We start from the raw sequence: 17,045 nt of genomic DNA, 5'->3' as shown, positions 1-17,045 counted from the left end.
GGTGGGGTGTGGGGCTGGGGCTTTTTCTAACTCTTTTGTATATTATGGATGTTCTACTTTTGCTTAGCTCCAGGCTTCGTGGATTTTTTGTGGCTCCTCAGACCAACAATTACACCTTCTGGATTCAGGCAGATGGTCAGGCATCTCTCTACTTAAGTTTGTCCCAAGATCCAGAACATAAGGTATTACTCTTGGCAGAGAAAAAATGAAATCAGGATAGGAAATCCTTTTAATTAAGGTCATGACAAGTGGGAATTTCCCCAGTGTGAATTGGATTATTTGTGCTTACTATGAATCTGTTGCAGAGTGAAATCTGTGTGATTATATTTGATGTTTTACATTGGCCTTATCAGCCGTTCAACTCATGAAAAAGTCAGTCTTGCGACCAGACTCTTTGTCTTTTCCTGAAGACATCACTAGCACTAACAAGGGGACCAGAAGGTTTGCTGTCTGACTTCCTCGGTTCACCTCCTTTTTTGCCAGTTGAAATTTTGCCCTCTGAAAACATTGGTTCTTCCCTTTGTAAAGCTGAGATGATACTAAAAATGAAAGTGATCTATTTCTCTGGGCTATTCTTAAGACAAGTAACTAAAGAAGGCTAAAAGAAATGTAAAGAACTTCTTATTTCTACAAAAAACCCTAGCATTACTGATCTTGCTAAGGGTAACATACTATATCTCAGAGGGCTGTGGGCATAGTTCTTTTGTATTTGGGGGACATGAGATGTAGAACTGAAGTCATCCATGAAAAGTTGCATGGAGAACAGTTATTAGGGCTATGGTCAGACATAAGAATTATCTTCTTCATGATTTTGAATGCTAAACCAAAGCTTTTTGAGATGATGGCTTTTTCCTGTATAACAGGAAGGAGTGTGTCAACCATCAACCCACTGCTATCAGTTCTAAGTGCAAGCCTGGGGTTTTTTTGGAGCTGTGGTATTGGACAAAGTGTTTCTTGGGGCTGGAAGAATGGCTCTGTAACTGATTGATTTGGTTGGTCTGGACACAGGTGAGAATAGCTTTTCTCCCTGCTGGCAATTCGGAGTGGTCTGAGAACTGGGTGAAGAGCTGGAGTGAGCATTGGCAACCAAAATCCCAGAAATTTGAACTAACTGCTGGTTCGAGGTACTACCTGGAAGCACTACACCACGGAGAGGCACCCAGCAATGGGATGAGGATTGGAGTCCAGATACATAACACCTGGCTGAATCCCCACGTGGTGAACAACTACTACATCGAGAGACAAGAAATTCGGGCTCATGCCTTGCGTCTTCCAGAAGTGCTGGTCAGTGCTGTGTGCTTGATCCTGGGAGCTGGACTAACTTTGATTCAGCTTACATGGATGGCAGAAAATCCTAATTGTAAAGGTCTTGTTGGTGCTAGACATGAAAGTGTGTTCCCACCTTGTTTTTAACCCGCTGAGATAGTTGATGCGAAATAGCATCGTGAGCTGAAGGTGCTCATGGTTTTTACATGCATTGGTGGGCATATGTAGATGCATTATAATGCAATACTCAACAATTAATTCTATATATGATTCTATAATCTGCTCCATGTATTAAAGTATAAGCAATGTTCACTCCCCTCATGTTTTGTCTCACTCATTAATGCCTCACCTTGTTACTTAATGTCAATTAGTAAAAGTTTGTAATAGTTTTTATTCCCCCCCTTTAGTTGGCAGCACACTCACAGTGTGTGTTATCTGGTCAACCCTCTATTGCAATTGGATGATAGAAACTTTCAGCTTGATGAAGTGCTCAGCCACGAGGGAAGTTTGTCCTGGTGGTTAAACCTCAGAGCTGCTGGTCAGGAGCTTTAGGGACCATTTGTGGCTGCCAGCATGTCTGCACAGGTTGTGTACCCCTTGTGCTCCTATTAATCTTAGAAGAGGAGCCCAAGGCTTGTGTCAGGAGAGACCATGGAGGACAAGAGCAGTTTAAGAGTAGCTGAAGGGAGTCTTGATTTACAGAGGCTTAAAAAGGCAAGATGCTGGCTGTAAAATCCTCCTCAGTAGAAGATACTAGGTTTGAAGTCTGTGCATCTCATGCGGTTTGTATCTGTTTTCATTTATTTATTTTATTTCTTTGCTTACCAGATGTTGACTGTGTCTGGTACAGGGTGTTTCAGTATCTCCTGGAATAACGTATTGCGCAGAATGATCCCCACGAATGCTACAGCTCTCCAGGTAGGCATCACTAAATGCAGTTACCCAGTCCTCTGCCGGGCTGTGATGGAGCTCTGGTACTTGACAGAAGTTAAGTGTTTAGCCCAGAAGCTGAGACAAATGTTCCATGAGGTATGGGTGGTTTTGTTACTGAGAGTGTCTTGCAGTGGGATTTTCTGGGGAGCTGAGTGTCAAGTATATTCTAAGCATATCACAGCATCTGATCTTGACCAGTCATGTCTGCAATGAAGTACGTGGTATCTTCAGACACTAGACCCTTGGACTTCCCCTCTAAGACCAAATGTGTAGCTGTGTATGGCTTTTGCTTCAGGCAGGAGCTCTGATCTGGTTTCTTCAAAATCCCATAGTCTCTTGATGCAGTAGTTGGTCACTGTAATTACTACCCTGGGTGATATCTCCATGATAGTCATTAGATATCTAGTCAACACAACTGGTGGAGCTTGGAGGGCCATGGAGATGCCTGGGCTGTGATATAGCTCATATAAGGAATCTGCACCTTTCTGAGGAGGCTCCTAGATGCCTAAAGGATGCCTCACACCCTCTGAAGGGTGTTAGACCTGGAATTTTATTCTCTGTGATGAGCTGCATTTTATCCTCTACCATTTGGCTACCTGCTCAGCCAGAGCTGCCTTGCCACTGGTTCCTAGCTGATGAAAAATGCAGTGATGACTTGTATGTTGAAGCTCCCTGTTAAAATGATCCAAACACTCTTGTACTATGACTGCTTTTCACTTCCTTAAATTTTTTTAAAGGTTCAAACAGCAATAGAGGAACTTCTTTCAATAGGATGTGAAACTGAGCCAACTTCTGCTAAAATCCTTTTCCGCAATGGCTTTGAGAAAGAAGGTAATGATCTTCTGTGACAAATAAGTAGTGTTTACTGTGAGAGCTGATTTCTTTTTATGAAATAGATATACTTTAAACTTTTAATGATAGTAAATTTACACTTTTAATAGGTTTGAGTACATATATTTGTTTCTCAGCTATTCATTATTTGTATGTATTCCAAAGGGGGAGTTTATGGAACTAATGTTAAAACCAACCTGATCCATGTAATAATGAAATATTCTTTCTGTAACATGTTGCATGACTCAGCCATATTGCAGCAGACTTATCAAAGCAGGTGATATGTTTTGGTTGTTAGAAAAGTTAGAAGTAGAGGCAAAAAAATGCAAGTTCTGGGACATGTGAAATTATTCACGTTTCAATACGTCTGCTGGGGAAGCAAATCTGGTGTAGCCCATAGCTACACCTCAGGCTGTGGAAACAGCTGATTCTGACTCTGGAGGTCTTCGCTTTCAGTGTTTATTGATGACTGAAAGTGAAACAGTGCAAATATCTGTGGTCTACTTGACTAGTCAGGCAAGGTACAAAAGAGCTATTGTTTTTGTAAAAAAAAAAAAAGTAAATAAAGAAATAAGGGGAACAATTACCCTGCAAATGTTCACCACTTATCTGGGCAGGAGAACACCTAAGAGTAGGACTGTTTGACAAATTTTGGATACCCACTTCCTGTGTTTTCATGAATCTCTTGACCGTACTGGTGTCTTCTGAATAATTTTCAAGCCTCTCATCCCCTCTTGGTTGGCTTGTTTGTTTTTGTTTTGGTTTGGTTTTTTTGGTTTTTTTTGTTTGTTTGTTTTTTGTTTGTTTGTTTGGTTTTTTTTTTTTAATCTGTCAGATATGAAGGGCTTTATTACCACAGGACACATTGTTAGTGGTACAGAGCCTTTCTGTGGGAGGTTCAGCGTTCATAGACCAAGCCAGCTGGTGAAAACTTCCCCATCAACTCTACCAAGATATGATCTTACTGAATACACACATGTAAGTGGCTGCTCTCGGTGAGTAGGTTACACTGGGAGGTGAATACTCAGAGCACAATCACCTTTATAAAATCGGCTGGTCTGTTTAGATTTCTAGATCCACAAAGGTTCATGTCTTTAGACTATGCTTGTGGACAGAGCAGAGTGTCTTTTATTGACTGGGTGGTAGTTTGAGATCCCTGTTTAATACAACTGGCTGCTATCTGCTCCAGGAGATACAACCCTTGCTGAGGGAAAGGAAAAGCTGGGATGGTGTTGGGAAAAAATGGAAGATGCAGGGATGTCACTTCTTGACAAAAGGAAAAAAAAAAATTGCTATCTGGGGGTCCACTCTCACTCACTTTTCTGCTCATCTTCTACAGCTACTTTTAATAGGAATAAGGTCTTGATTTCAACTGTCACCCTTTCTTTGCCACCTGAGGGTGGCAAATAGTTGGAGGTTGAAAGGAAAGAGGCAAGAGGGAAAGACTCATCCCCAAAGCCTCCTGCAGTCCTTTCAGATTCCTTTCATTTCCCTTTCACAGACCTCTTCCAGTCCTATTTCCTCACCTGACACCGCTCCCAAACCTTGCAAATCAAACCAGCTCCTCCAGTCTCCTTTCCTTCCTCCCAAATACTTGAAATCCTCATTGGTATTTCCCAGCTATGTTTTGCCCCAGAACATCACTGAAGCTGAAGGGGTCAATTTGGTGCTATGTGGTGGCACACAGGTCACTTGGATGCCATGCGCTGTCTTCTATAGGTGGTATTCAAGACAATTTGGCTTTAAGCGGTGGGTTTTGTGGCTGACCTTAAACAATGTGTTTCCCTACTAATGTCAAAGTGGGATTGAAACAGAATATAATATCTTCTACAGACGTTACATATAAATTACCTGTGGTTTGATTTGTCATTTTTTCCCCCCATTTTTGCAGGTGTGTTTTGCCCATAAAGGCCACATGAGCAATATCCTTCATGTCTCAGTGTCCTACACCAATGTCTCTTTATGTTCAGTGAAGAGGAACATCACCTGCCTATGGGATTTCAATAAAACTGACTCTAAAAGGTATCCAGATACTTATAGTTTCCAGAGATGTCACTTTCCACGGTAAGAAGGTGTACTAGGAAAACTGGGAGAAGTAGGTTCTTATTTGTATGGAACAAATTGTCAGTTGGGGCAAGCTGACACTTCCTCTGGCCCTGCAAAGCCATTCCTGCAACACGCTTCCATTCTTTTTGAGGACTTGCTGAATAAATCTGCAAGTTTGTTTCTGTAAATCTGCAATAAATGTTTGGTGTTATGTGCACCATAACACTGTAGTGATGCACGGATGGAGAGTTTGTTCTGTCTCTGGTAGTCATGGTTTCTTTGTCAACAGTCAGTGGATTTTCTGCAGTGAGATAGAACTGAATCTTTCGTTTTCCCAGGAAACTTATGAGATCATTGGTACACAAAGTTTTGAAAGTTGGTGTAGTCTTTGATTTTCAGTATTTCATTTAAAATACATGGGTGGAAAACCTTTGGTGTTAGAAGTGCAGTTAGGGGCAGGCAGATGAAAAATCAAGAATCTGTGAAGAACTTCAGGAAGTGAAGTTGGCAGCCTGGGTATCTCTAAGGTTGTGTGAGAGGTGTGCGTGCATGCCCGGAAAGGGCAGAAGGGGATGAGATTATATTATTGCATGGTGGAGAGAGCTGGGAGCTCTGAGGAATCATCTGATATTCCCAAAAGGCCTGAACTCTGGATTGGCCCCTGCTGAGGTCACTGATGTTATTGTAGAGTTTTTGCCAAAAATAGAGCAGGGGTAGTTACTCCCATATCCCCCTCTGTGACACAGAGGAGGACACCTAAGCAGAGATCTAAAGCTTTGTTTCTCACTATGGGGAACCCAACAGAGACATGTAGAGAGTGATCACAAGCCATTGAGCAAGTGTCTTGTGTATGAGTAACAACAATGGCAATAACAGCAGTACCTGATGTTACCTAGAAGCTTCATAAAGCACCTCAAAAGTCAGCTATTGCAACTATCTCACAGCAAAAGAGAGATTGCACAGCCTTGGTGTCTTCCAGCTGGACGTTTACCTGCACGGACCTCTGGAAGGGCTGTGTCACTCGCTCCACGCTTCTCCAGGACCTCCCTGCCAGTTCCCCGGTGTTTGTGCATCAGATAGACTTGCAGAGCCCTGTGCTGCAAAAGAAAACATCTTGGTCATTTTATCTTGATGAAGTCATCATCGCAGACAGGGCTGTTACCGGTAATCTGCTTTTTTTTTTCTTTTCTGTTAATGTTACCGTCTTACCAGAATATTCCATTAAAATCTTTAAAGATAGGGCTGGTTGAAACTTTTTTGAAGGGAGGGGCATGTCACAGCAGGCACAGAAATAATTTTATTTTCTTGAACGTATATTTTTTTTTTTGTGTGAAAACAATCATGAAGGAATTGCCAAATACTGATATTATTGGTTTATTTGAAAACATGTTTCTACAAATGTAACTCTTGAATGGTCTTGCCCATACAAAAAAAAAAAAAAGGCCAAAAAAGTCCCAAGAAGGTATGTTTCCAGTGATGAAATGGAAATAACCTAGATATAGTGACAGCTGTTCTCCTTGTTCTAATGAGTGCTTGTGCTCTTTTTCTTTCAGTTTCTCAGAGAGATCCCAAACCATCTTGGCCAGGTGGGAGGGTCGTTGAAGCCGTGTCTGTGGTGGGGTCTTCTCCCACTTACAATGTGTCCTGGATGATGTCTGGCTGTGGTGCAAGTCTGCCCCTTCTGTCTCTAAGGTAGGGACAGCGAGTAGATTGTCACAGTACTCAGTAACACATCTTGTACGTCACTCTGACATGTCTGGAGCAGGTTGTCATCTAAGACAGGACATTAGAGGCAGTGGAGGGTAAGACTGCAGCTTGGCAATCACCATGCTTCTGTTGGAGTCTTCTCTAGGCATTTCAAGTGGCTGATGTTCAGACTGTTTAGACTACTGAATCCTGCACAGATGTCTGTGCTCAGTAGATGGGCTGCAGTTCTAAATTAAGATACTTAATTTCACTCTCAGCACAAGTGTTTTGAGCTTTGCTCACCGTATAGGATCTTGAGCATACATTGTAGACATCTTAGCAAAGGTATCTGATTCCGGTATGAATCAGAACTTCTGGTTCTTAAAGTTCTGTTATATGACTGGAACTCAGTTTCTGAGCCAGAGGTGTTTAAGATGTTTCGGCTAACCTCTGGGTTATGTAAGATATGCACGGGCCGCCAAGATATGATGTAGGACTAGGAGGAAATCTAAGCCCCCCTGGAAGAGTGGATGGACACCAGCCAGAGGTGCTCCCAAACACCTTTAATGGCACCAGTTGTCATGTTAGGCAATGGGAGTCCACCTTATATGTCCTTGTTTACTCAGATGGTTTCTATTCTGGAAGAATAAAAGAGGAGGCAGAGCCATAGGCCAACCAGACCAGAGAGAATAACATTAAAGGGCCATATTGCCAGAGAATAAATCCTGTAAAAGTTGGATTGTATCCAGTTGAATCAACAAGGACCTGATGGGAACAGACCCAGGCAAGCGAGAAGCTGGAATGGTGCAACCTCCCTTCCTCTGCAGCAGCCAGATGTTAATTTGGCTCAGTTACTTCATTCAAAGTGACTTGCCCAGATGTCCACAGGAAGCCTCCTTTCAAAAGAAGACGAATGTCAGTCTGCTGTAAATTAATTTGGTTTCTTGCCTTGGGGTCTCTCCTTCAAGCAAAAGCAAAGTGATATGTCATTAGGTTTGAGTGCTCTAAAGAAAAATAGATTCTCCTTTAAGAGGTGGCTAAAATATGAAGAAAATTAGCCTGTCTGATCTGGTTCCCACAGGAGCCAAGTGCCTATATTTCCTGGTGAAATCCAAGGCTTTGGTGAATTCATCTATCACCTCTTGAGGTGATAGATTTGGCACAAAGGAAAAGACTGACGTGACAATGCCTTGGAGATCTTCTTCTTGCCTTAAGAAGATCAATCTCTTTATCAAAAAAACAGATTAAGAGATGGATTGATCACAGTACCTCTCACCAGAAAAGGGAAAAAAAAAAAAAAAGTGCTTGACACTGGCTTCTCCATCTTACAGAGGAAGATGTAAGAGAAACCACTGTGTGATGCTGAAGCCAGGAAGACTGAAACCAGAAATCAGTGTGTGCTTTAAAAATGGGTGGTCTGGTCCTCTGTCTTTGGATATCTTCAAAACACACCTGGCTCTTTCTCTTAACTGAGCACATGTTGTGTTGTGTTCTAATACAACTTTATTCAGTCATTTCAGGGTTATTAGATAAAAATCTGCTGTCCCAGCTGTACGCCCACCGAGAAGGCTCAGTGGTCCTTTTGGTTTTGGATTCTTGAAAAATAGAAGCAGCTACGGCCGAGCTCTGAGTCTTCAGCTGCCATCCAGACACTTAACCACACGGTGGCATCATTGTATCGCAAAGTCTCTCCTTTGAAAAAGGAGAATTTTAGTGCTAAGGGAGAAAATATTTTAAGTCTTAGAAATTGAGTGAACTTTAATGCGAAATATCGCTGAAATTCAGGGGAGTTAAGATTTTGATAGACTCGAAGAGACTACAGGATGAAGCAGGAAAGCTTTTTGCTATGTTGTAGCTGCTGCCCAGGCTGCATTGAGTTGGTCCTTTAAAAACACGAGTACAGGGGCAGGACTTGCTTGTGCGTGGTGTTGTATGAACTGTTTCTTCTGCCTTAAATAAATAGATGTTTTTCCATTGTTTTCTGTTTTTTGCATTGCCTACATTGTGTAGGTTTAATTTGGGAGTACTCAATTCTTTTTGAACTCTGAATGTGTTCTCGATACGTCCCTCAAGAGTGTTCCCATAGGTGTCCCTCTGCTGCTAGAGACATGGGGGTGTCAGGAGTGGGGGTCTTGACTGCTAATGCCTTCATGTGAACCCTCTCTGTCACACAGAGGTGCTTTGCTTGGGGAGGGCTCTAAGGAGTACGGCCACCTTTATGTCTCCACGGAGGATGTGAGAGTCAGCCTCACCATTCAGAGACTGCAAAAGTCATCCCCACCTATTGGAGGGACCTTCTGCATCCACTTGGCCAACACAGTGATATCAGGTAAGAGAAGATGCAAGTACAGGTCCTGCATTTCCTTTGTAGCGAGCCAAGTGAAGAAGAGACAATATTGAGCCTTGGAAATGCTTGGGGTACAGACTGACTCCCCCTCCCTGCCCCTCTCATCTAGGAAGTTTCCGACCTTTCTATTTTGAAGGAAGAGGACTTGTACACTGAAATTTCATGTCTCCCAAACTGTAGATTGCACGTAATGAAAAGTATTACTTAGACAAAATTTCTAATGGTCGCAACTGGAGACAAGTTTTGAGGTTTTCTAAGTTATTAAATAGTGCAGATCTTTTGACATTTGGGACCCAGTAAATTTCCCTCTACTGGTTTTTTGGACGCTAGATATTTGAACCACAACAGACTCACACTAGTAATGAAACATCTTTCTTTTCTAGGCACAGGTAGATGTGCTATCCTAGGGATGAGGATATCTACCTTTTTTTCTGTCCTTTTCAGGTGTTTCAGTGCACGTCTCCTCCCACCACCTCCGCAAGCTTTTGCAAGACAATGTAGATAAATCTACAGCCCTGTACTTCAATGCCAGTGACTTCATCGTAACCAAAGACTCAAACTCTTGCTATGAAAAGATCTGGACACTGACTTGGAAAACAAAAACTGGGGACTTGCCCAATGTTATCAATGTACCGTAATTTTTTTTACTAACACCCACTTTGAAGTCCATTCAAAATCTTTGGCTTTGGCTGATTTTTTTCTCCCAGCATTCCTTTTTATGCAGACGTCTGTGGGACCTTAAGCTAAGTGTCTTCCTTTTAGGAATAGCAGCTTAAGCAAATTCCAGATTAGATGATTAAAAAAAGCAATGGCAGTTACAGCAGGGGAAACTGCAGTTTCAGAGTCTGTGCCTCAAAATCAGGAGGCTAGAATGTAATTTCTGTGTTTTGTTGCAGTTCTGCAGAATAAAGAGAATGCTATACTGAAGTGAAAGCTAATATAACCACATTAATATTTCAATGAGTAACTGAAGCTCAGTACACATTTGTGGCATCATTTATGGGCCAAGAAGGTCTTTTTCTGAGAGCTATTCTGTATGTGTTCATATCTGATTGTCCTAAATCTCAGACTAAGGTTCAGTTCACAGTCTCCCATCCCAAGATTTATCGTTTAAGTTTTGCTTCATGTAGATTGGTCTTTTTTGAATAAGGACTCAGACTGAGCTGCTTACTTGCTCAAAAAAACCCTATTTCTTTGTACATCCAGCTTCTAAAAGTGTAAAATCATCTTTGATGAAGCAATGAATTTTCATGCTCAAGACCTCATGGCCTGGATAGTGAAAAAAGCTTGTGCTGCACAATCAGCTGTAGCACAGGTCCTTGTTCAACCAAAATCATATCTTTGAGAAGCAGATGTTTAAAGCTCTTTCCATGACTAATTCCAAATGATATTATTACTGAGTATTAGAAGTTTATATGCAAATTTGTCTCCTGAATCTATTTACCTCAGTTTCTTGCCTGCAAGATGAGTATAGAAACAGGGAGGTGCTGTGAAGTCTTGGGTAATGAAAATTTAGACCTGGAGATAGGAGTTATGGAAGAAGCTTGAGAAGATGTTTCCAGGAGCTATTTGTTGTGTTGTAAAGACTTTGTATGAACTCTGGGAGAATGGTTTCAATTTAAAAACATGGGATGGAAAAGGGTGAGAAACTTAAATTCTTTGTTTTTTACCAGGTCTCTGCTGAAAGCCTCACTGGTCTGAAGCCAACTGTTTCTAGTCGTGTGGTTTATGATGGAGGTGTGTTTATTGGGCCAATATTTGGGGACATGCTTGCTACCTTCAACAACAAAACACAGGTGAGATGTGTTGTCATGCTTTCTATTGATTTGCCTGGGTTGTGTAGATCCAGGAGTCTCACAGGTTTTCAGTGATGGTACTTTTACCATCAAATCCTTCCAGAAATCTACTGCTTCATCCTTTGCCGTAAATTGGTCAGATTCTACTCCCTAGTTTGTGGAGCAGGACTTTCCTCCAAGAGCTATTGCAGGTGGGAGAATGGTTGTCATGGTTGACAGAAGATAATTTATTTCTTTTGAGGCTGGCCAAGGGCGGATGTTCTCTCTGGACTTCCATCCTTGCTGGGTCCTACAGTGTTGGCCACCAAACTTGGGAATGACAATTTTTTTCATCGGCAGCATTCCAGCTGATACACTGATGGGCAAAATAAATGAGATGGTGGCTGTGGTACTAGTCTGTGAATTAAGCAAGTCCATCAGGCTCTGTGGATCTCAATTCTTCCCGTGTGAAAAGGGAGCAAGGAGTGCTTCCTGGCTGAATGAGTCAGCTGGATGGACAAACGTCTTGCAGAGCAGTGCGTGTTGCTGGCTTTGCTGTCAGTGAAGACTGATGGGCACTGTAGCAATAACAGGGTGATGCTGGATGTGCTCAAAGCCCGGCTGTGCATCACCTGGGGCTAGGTCATCCTGGTTTTTTGGCAAGTCTGTTCCCCAACATGGAGACTGCCCCATTTCCAGTGGCTGAGCCACCTATGATATCTTTGCCATCTGTGGTGCAGACATACCTTCAAATAGTCCAAATGAAACAAGAAAAGCAGCAGCAATCATTTTTGAATCTTTATTTTGGATTGCTGCTAGGTGCAAGTGTAAAAATGGTCCTCTCGTTATTGTGTCTCTATTCAAGCAGAGTATTTTGCAACTCTGTGCTCCTTGTGTTTTTTGGAGACAGTCTGCTTTCACTTTTTGCAGGCATTGGTGGACCCTCCTGACACACCCTTAATACCCGGGAGACAGATGTGGAGGGCCTCTCTTATGCCCTACGCTTTGCTGGCTGACTCTTCTGAGATATCGAGATCTCAGAAGAGATCTCTCTTGCTAGATATCAAGGTCACACAGCCCAGCTTTCTTGTTTCAGCATGAACAACAAGGGAAAAAAAAAATAATTGAGGGCTGCATGCTGAAAAGACACATTCTGAGATTCATTCTAATTAGTTTGCAGGGTGCTTTAAACATAATAAGCTTGTTCCCAAGGCAGGATGGGAAGAACTGGGGTATATGGCAAGCAGGGTCTTCAATGGGTGACTAGAAGAACAGGAGTTGGGAGGAGCTGGGGGTCCAGGCGAGACAGGAGATAGGATCTTGCAGATGCCAAGAAAGGCCAGTGATACAGCTTCCAAAGCGATGCACTGCTTTGCCTAAGATTGAGCCCTAACAAGCTTTGAAATTAATTTGTAATGAAGCTGCAGCAGGATAAACAGCTGTCTGACAGTGCTCTGTGCTGGCACAGAGTGCTGTTGGTAACTCAATGTGGCCACTGGTATTGCTCTGCAGGTCTACGTGGTGGATGTGGCTCTAGAAAACACATCTGTTCCCTTCCTAAGTTTAGGGTAACCTTCTTCTCTGTCTCCAGGTGGTGGTGGTGGTGAATGATGTCCTTGCAAACTGTTCTGGTTCGTGCTCTTTCCAGTTCAGCCAGGAACTGACACCCTTAGTCAGTGATGTGGAGTATTCATCAGGTAACGGGGCTTTATGTCTGAATAAAGTGGCCAAGATGTTGTTTGGTGAAAAAGATCTCTCAGATGCTGATGATTTTGTGTGTGTGTTGTTTTGAAATTTCTGATTTTTATGGAAACTGCACTTGGTAGTGGGACACTTCTGATCAGCTCCAGTTTTAAAATATGTAGCCCAGACATGCTTTTACATCGACAAGAAGATGGTAGAGGCACAAAGGGGAGAAAAACAATGACAAGGTTGGTGATTAAAGCCAAAGGTGGCTCTTGGCTCAAGTTATTTTTAACAAATATTTTAGAAAAACTGTAATAGATGAACAGGGTCAGGCAGGAATAGGCATTATGTCTGAGGGACAATGAGAGATCGTTGGTGTTGTACTTTTTAGGATGTCCTGATGAATATGGTAAAACTTTTTCACTGTTGGTTGAAAGTAAATCCTGGGCATTGTTACACCAAAAATCATGAATTATCTTGTTGATTATATTCCTTCAGATGATGGGTCCCAGGCCACAATAGTTATCCGGGGAGCTGGCTTCACTGAGGAGAAGCCAGCCCTGCAGGTAGAGGTGAACAACATGACCTGTCACGTCATAACGTTGAATCAAACCCAAGTGGTTTGCCAGATGGAGAGCGTGCCAGTCGGAGTCTACCAGGTGATGCTACTGGTGAAACCTTACGGCTTTGCAGTCAATGCCAGCACAGGAGAAGGCACCTTGCTAAGAGTTGAGCCAAAGCTGGTAGCTATCGAACCTCCTACAGCTTCAGAGATTGGTAGGTCTGAATGGCAGACTGGATCTAAGGGGACACCTGCTTTCTACTTCTTGCTTTTCATGGTGTGTTTTGGTTCTTCTGTGGTTTCACCTTACCTTTTACCTTGGTAAAGGTCTTCACCTGATGAAAAAGACATAACATGGTTGGACACATTGTATGTACCCCAAAGCATTGGGGCAAGTTTCTTAAAGAGTGACAGACTTTCCTTGGCTCTTTGTAGAGGCAACCCGTTTCCCAACCAGTTTTGTTTGGAAATAGTAAGTTCAAGTGCAGGTATATTCATTCCAGCAAACCAGATGGGTGTTAGTGTTTCATGGCTCATCTTCCCGTATCCATTCGACACATAGCTTTGTAATATTTGAATTAATCTCACCTAATTGTGAAATGGCTAAATTTTGGTTCATCCCAGTCCCATTGAAGTGAATTCATATGCTAAGTAATAAAATAGGAAACTCATCTGTGTTTAGATACAAAACTGAGAAACCTAGAGAAGCTCAAACTAAACTGAAGCTACTTCCATTTCCATTACCCATCCTCTCCTTGAAACAGAATAGGAAATAAAGGGTGATATAGTCCATCCCTGAAGACAAGAGCTTGGAAGATTTTCCACGGGACTCTAGGGCCAAAGGATCATTGCAACTCATCTGCCCTGTATGTGACACAGGTGAGAAGACTCCACCTGGAAGTCCCAGCAAGACACCTAGCCAACTGTAGCTAAGCCAAACCAAATGCTGTAAAAAGCCATAATTTCTTTCTTTGGGAGAAACAAGAGTCTCCCCAACCCAATGAGAACTGTGGAGAATACTCTTGACACATCTGGGTTGTGCAGTAAGAACCAATGTTGTCCCTGTATGACTTGTTTTCAGGCAGCCAGGAATGCACCTAGAAACAATATGGCCCAGGTCTACTCTGACAGTAAAAGTTATCCAGATTTTGTCTGGAAATCTTCTATTTTCATTACTGAGGTGCTTTGATTTCATGGTAGCAAACATCACTGAGAGCAGGAGTACTGGCCTAGGTGCAGCATGAAGCTAGTTCAGCCATGTGACTTGGAGAACTGACTGTGCCATGCTTGGACACCTTGGAGTAGGCAGAGAGAGGGAATTATGGTCTGTGAACCTCTGTGTGGATGTGCCATGGAATGGTCTTGGGATAACGTAGGATTCCTAAGCTGAAAAGCAAGAAGTTATGGCCACCTCTTTTCTTTATGTTTTGTTGGAGTGTATAGCAAGAAATATATCCTAACCCGTTTCTTTCCTCTTTTTTTTTTCTCTCCTCTCCAGTGGGAGGGTCATGTAGTACATAAGGTTGATAGTCACTGCTTTAATTCTTTAAAAACACCCTAAAAGGAAAAAGTCAGCAATGGGAAGTTTTAGTGCTTGGGCCTTGCTTCTCATTTCCTTTGCTGACAATCCAGTTCTCCTCCCAATTACAGTGATCTGTCACTCATTAAAAAGAAAGCAAGTATAATGCTATCTTACATTACATATGCCTTGAACATTTATAATTGGAAAGAATTACAGCTTCCATCTGTGTTTTTAATTTCTTCCATTTAAAATACCTCTCCAATCTTATCGTAAAGCGCACATATGCAGTATTTCATTGCATATGGATATAAGTGTAGATGTCAAAACTTAAGAGCATCAGCCTTTGCACAACACACATGGATTTTGCACTCTAAATCTGAGGCTCCTTATCTGACAACTATCATATTAGGCAAGTGGCTTCAGTTCTGAGTTCTTGCTGTTTCTGGCTCTGCAAATATAACCTTACAGGAGAGGAAGCCAGGAGTCATTGTGTACTTTGCTGCATCGGGTCCCTCTTGTCAAAATATCACAGGCTGGGAGTTCCCTGTGACCTAACTCTATAAGCGTGGGATGCCTTCCTGAAGATACTACCATGCTCCATCTGATGGAAGGAGCTTGTTGTTAATGTATCTGATGGCTGCCGTTTGCCTGGTTTTGCTGCCAGCCAGAGAAAATCTGGAAGATTAAATTTCTAGAGTTTTCTGTTGCTTTAAAGAATTAGCAGGAAGTGATGCTTTGAGGAAGAGGTGGAAGGGACTCTGCCATCAACATGTAATGTGTCTACCATAGAAGTTTACTTACATCACACATGAAAATCATCATAAAAGCTCAGTTGGTTTGTAATATAGGCATATGAACACATACACATGAACACTGCATTAATAAAGTTCCTGCCTGAGCAGTCTGTCTGTCCAGCCATACATAGTCCTAAAACTCTGCAATACTGATAACTAGAGCAAACAGCTGTAATTTTTAAGCAAAATTTCTTTTTTTTTTTTTTTTTTTTTACTTTGTCTCTGAACTGTGCCAAAGTCCTGGTTGGAATTGCCATTAATGTCCATTCCTGTTCTCTTTCCTGTTTCTCTTTGAAATGTCCCCGAATCTTCCAGTCACTTGAAAAAAGCAGAGGGCCACCTTGGCTATTTGCATTGGAATTGGGTGCCGCAGAAAGATCAAGGGCAAGTCTGGCTTGTGTTGGGGATGATGCTGTATGTGATTGAAGAGGCTCAGCTCTGGCTGGCACAAAGGGGAGCTGAGGTTGTTTAGTGCTTCACAGAATCAAGCTCTCCGTGACTTTCCTCACAACTCTGCTAAGTCTCAAGCCCTGCCAAGTCCCCTTTCTAACCTAAGTTTCCTAGACACATGCTACAGGCTTTTTTGACAGCAGGGTGCTTGGCAGCTATTTGAACTGTGAAAGCACCTGCTGTGTTAAGCTCATTTTCCATTCTTAGTGCTTCTTCCTTCCTTCCTTATTTCATTCTTGGGCTGGGGGTCTTTCTAAGGGTAAGATCACAGGCCAGACCTTGCCGGCTTAAATAAGTATGTCATTAAAAAATAAACCGAGAAACAAACCCAGTCCTCCTGTATCATGGACAAGAATTCAAATACTAGGCAAGAAGGATCTCTGGTGAAAGAGAAGGCGGAAGGCACAGAAAAGTGGAAGCAGATCATCGTCAGATCAACTGAGAGACAGCACTGCCTTTTGTAGTCACCTATTAAAGAATCCTTTGAATGCAAAAATATCATTCTACATCTTGAAGGTAACGGAATAATTGGTTTTGTAGGAGGACTGAGAGTGGCTCTCAGGGGAACCAATCTGGAAGGGGTAAACTTGGTGTTGTTTGGATCTCAGCCTTGTCCAATTTTGGACGACAACCGAAATTCAACAAGAATTGGATGTAAAGTTCCCCCTCGGGTAAGAAAACACATTTTTTTTGGGAACAGTCATCAGCCTACAAACCTTCCTATGTTTTCCTGGCTTGAGCTACACTAGGGGAAGGACAAACTGTAGTCCATCAGCTAAGTCTTGGCTGTAGGACAGTTTAACATGGAATCCGCCCACAGTTTAGACCAGCTTAATTAACAATAGACTGATGGGTGATTTATGAAAACTAGTGAAACAGCAACAAAAATCAGATTGCAATGTCATTAGCTAAACCTCACATAAACAAAATCGAGGCTTTGAACTCCAGCAGAATTGCCTGTCTCCCCTTTAAGTTGTCTACTGGTAGATTAAACATGCCATTTTCTACTTTACATCCAGACCTCCTTAGGACATTATCTGCGTGTCATGCAAAATCACGCATAGGCGTTGTTAGCAGCAGCGCTCTTTGCTGCATGGCAAAATTACAGCCAGGAAGACACTAATAGTTTAAGTAAGTGGAAGGATAA

General features: G+C 42.3%; 1 protein-coding gene across 1 annotated transcript in view; it reads left to right on the top strand.

Annotated features, from left to right (window-relative positions):
* Positions 1-17,045, top strand: part of PKHD1 (PKHD1 ciliary IPT domain containing fibrocystin/polyductin) — a 248,200-nt gene that overhangs the window by 18,808 nt on the left and 212,347 nt on the right. Inside the window, exons 14-27 of the mRNA XM_074153149.1 lie at positions 68-182; positions 1,009-1,284; positions 2,095-2,184; positions 2,937-3,030; positions 3,866-4,008; positions 4,922-5,052; positions 6,056-6,240; positions 6,630-6,768; positions 8,937-9,091; positions 9,554-9,738; positions 10,783-10,905; positions 12,476-12,581; positions 13,069-13,347; positions 16,439-16,569. Of these exons, the coding sequence (XP_074009250.1) occupies positions 68-182; positions 1,009-1,284; positions 2,095-2,184; positions 2,937-3,030; positions 3,866-4,008; positions 4,922-5,052; positions 6,056-6,240; positions 6,630-6,768; positions 8,937-9,091; positions 9,554-9,738; positions 10,783-10,905; positions 12,476-12,581; positions 13,069-13,347; positions 16,439-16,569 (2,152 nt within the window). The remainder of the gene's footprint in view (positions 1-67; positions 183-1,008; positions 1,285-2,094; positions 2,185-2,936; positions 3,031-3,865; positions 4,009-4,921; positions 5,053-6,055; positions 6,241-6,629; positions 6,769-8,936; positions 9,092-9,553; positions 9,739-10,782; positions 10,906-12,475; positions 12,582-13,068; positions 13,348-16,438; positions 16,570-17,045) is intronic.

The sequence above is a fragment of the Numenius arquata genome, chromosome 9 (assembly GCF_964106895.1).
Source record: "Numenius arquata chromosome 9, bNumArq3.hap1.1, whole genome shotgun sequence".
NCBI classification, from domain to species: domain Eukaryota; kingdom Metazoa; phylum Chordata; class Aves; order Charadriiformes; family Scolopacidae; genus Numenius; species Numenius arquata.
Note: the sequence above shows the minus strand (reverse complement) of the source record. Positions and strands in the feature narration are given on the sequence as shown.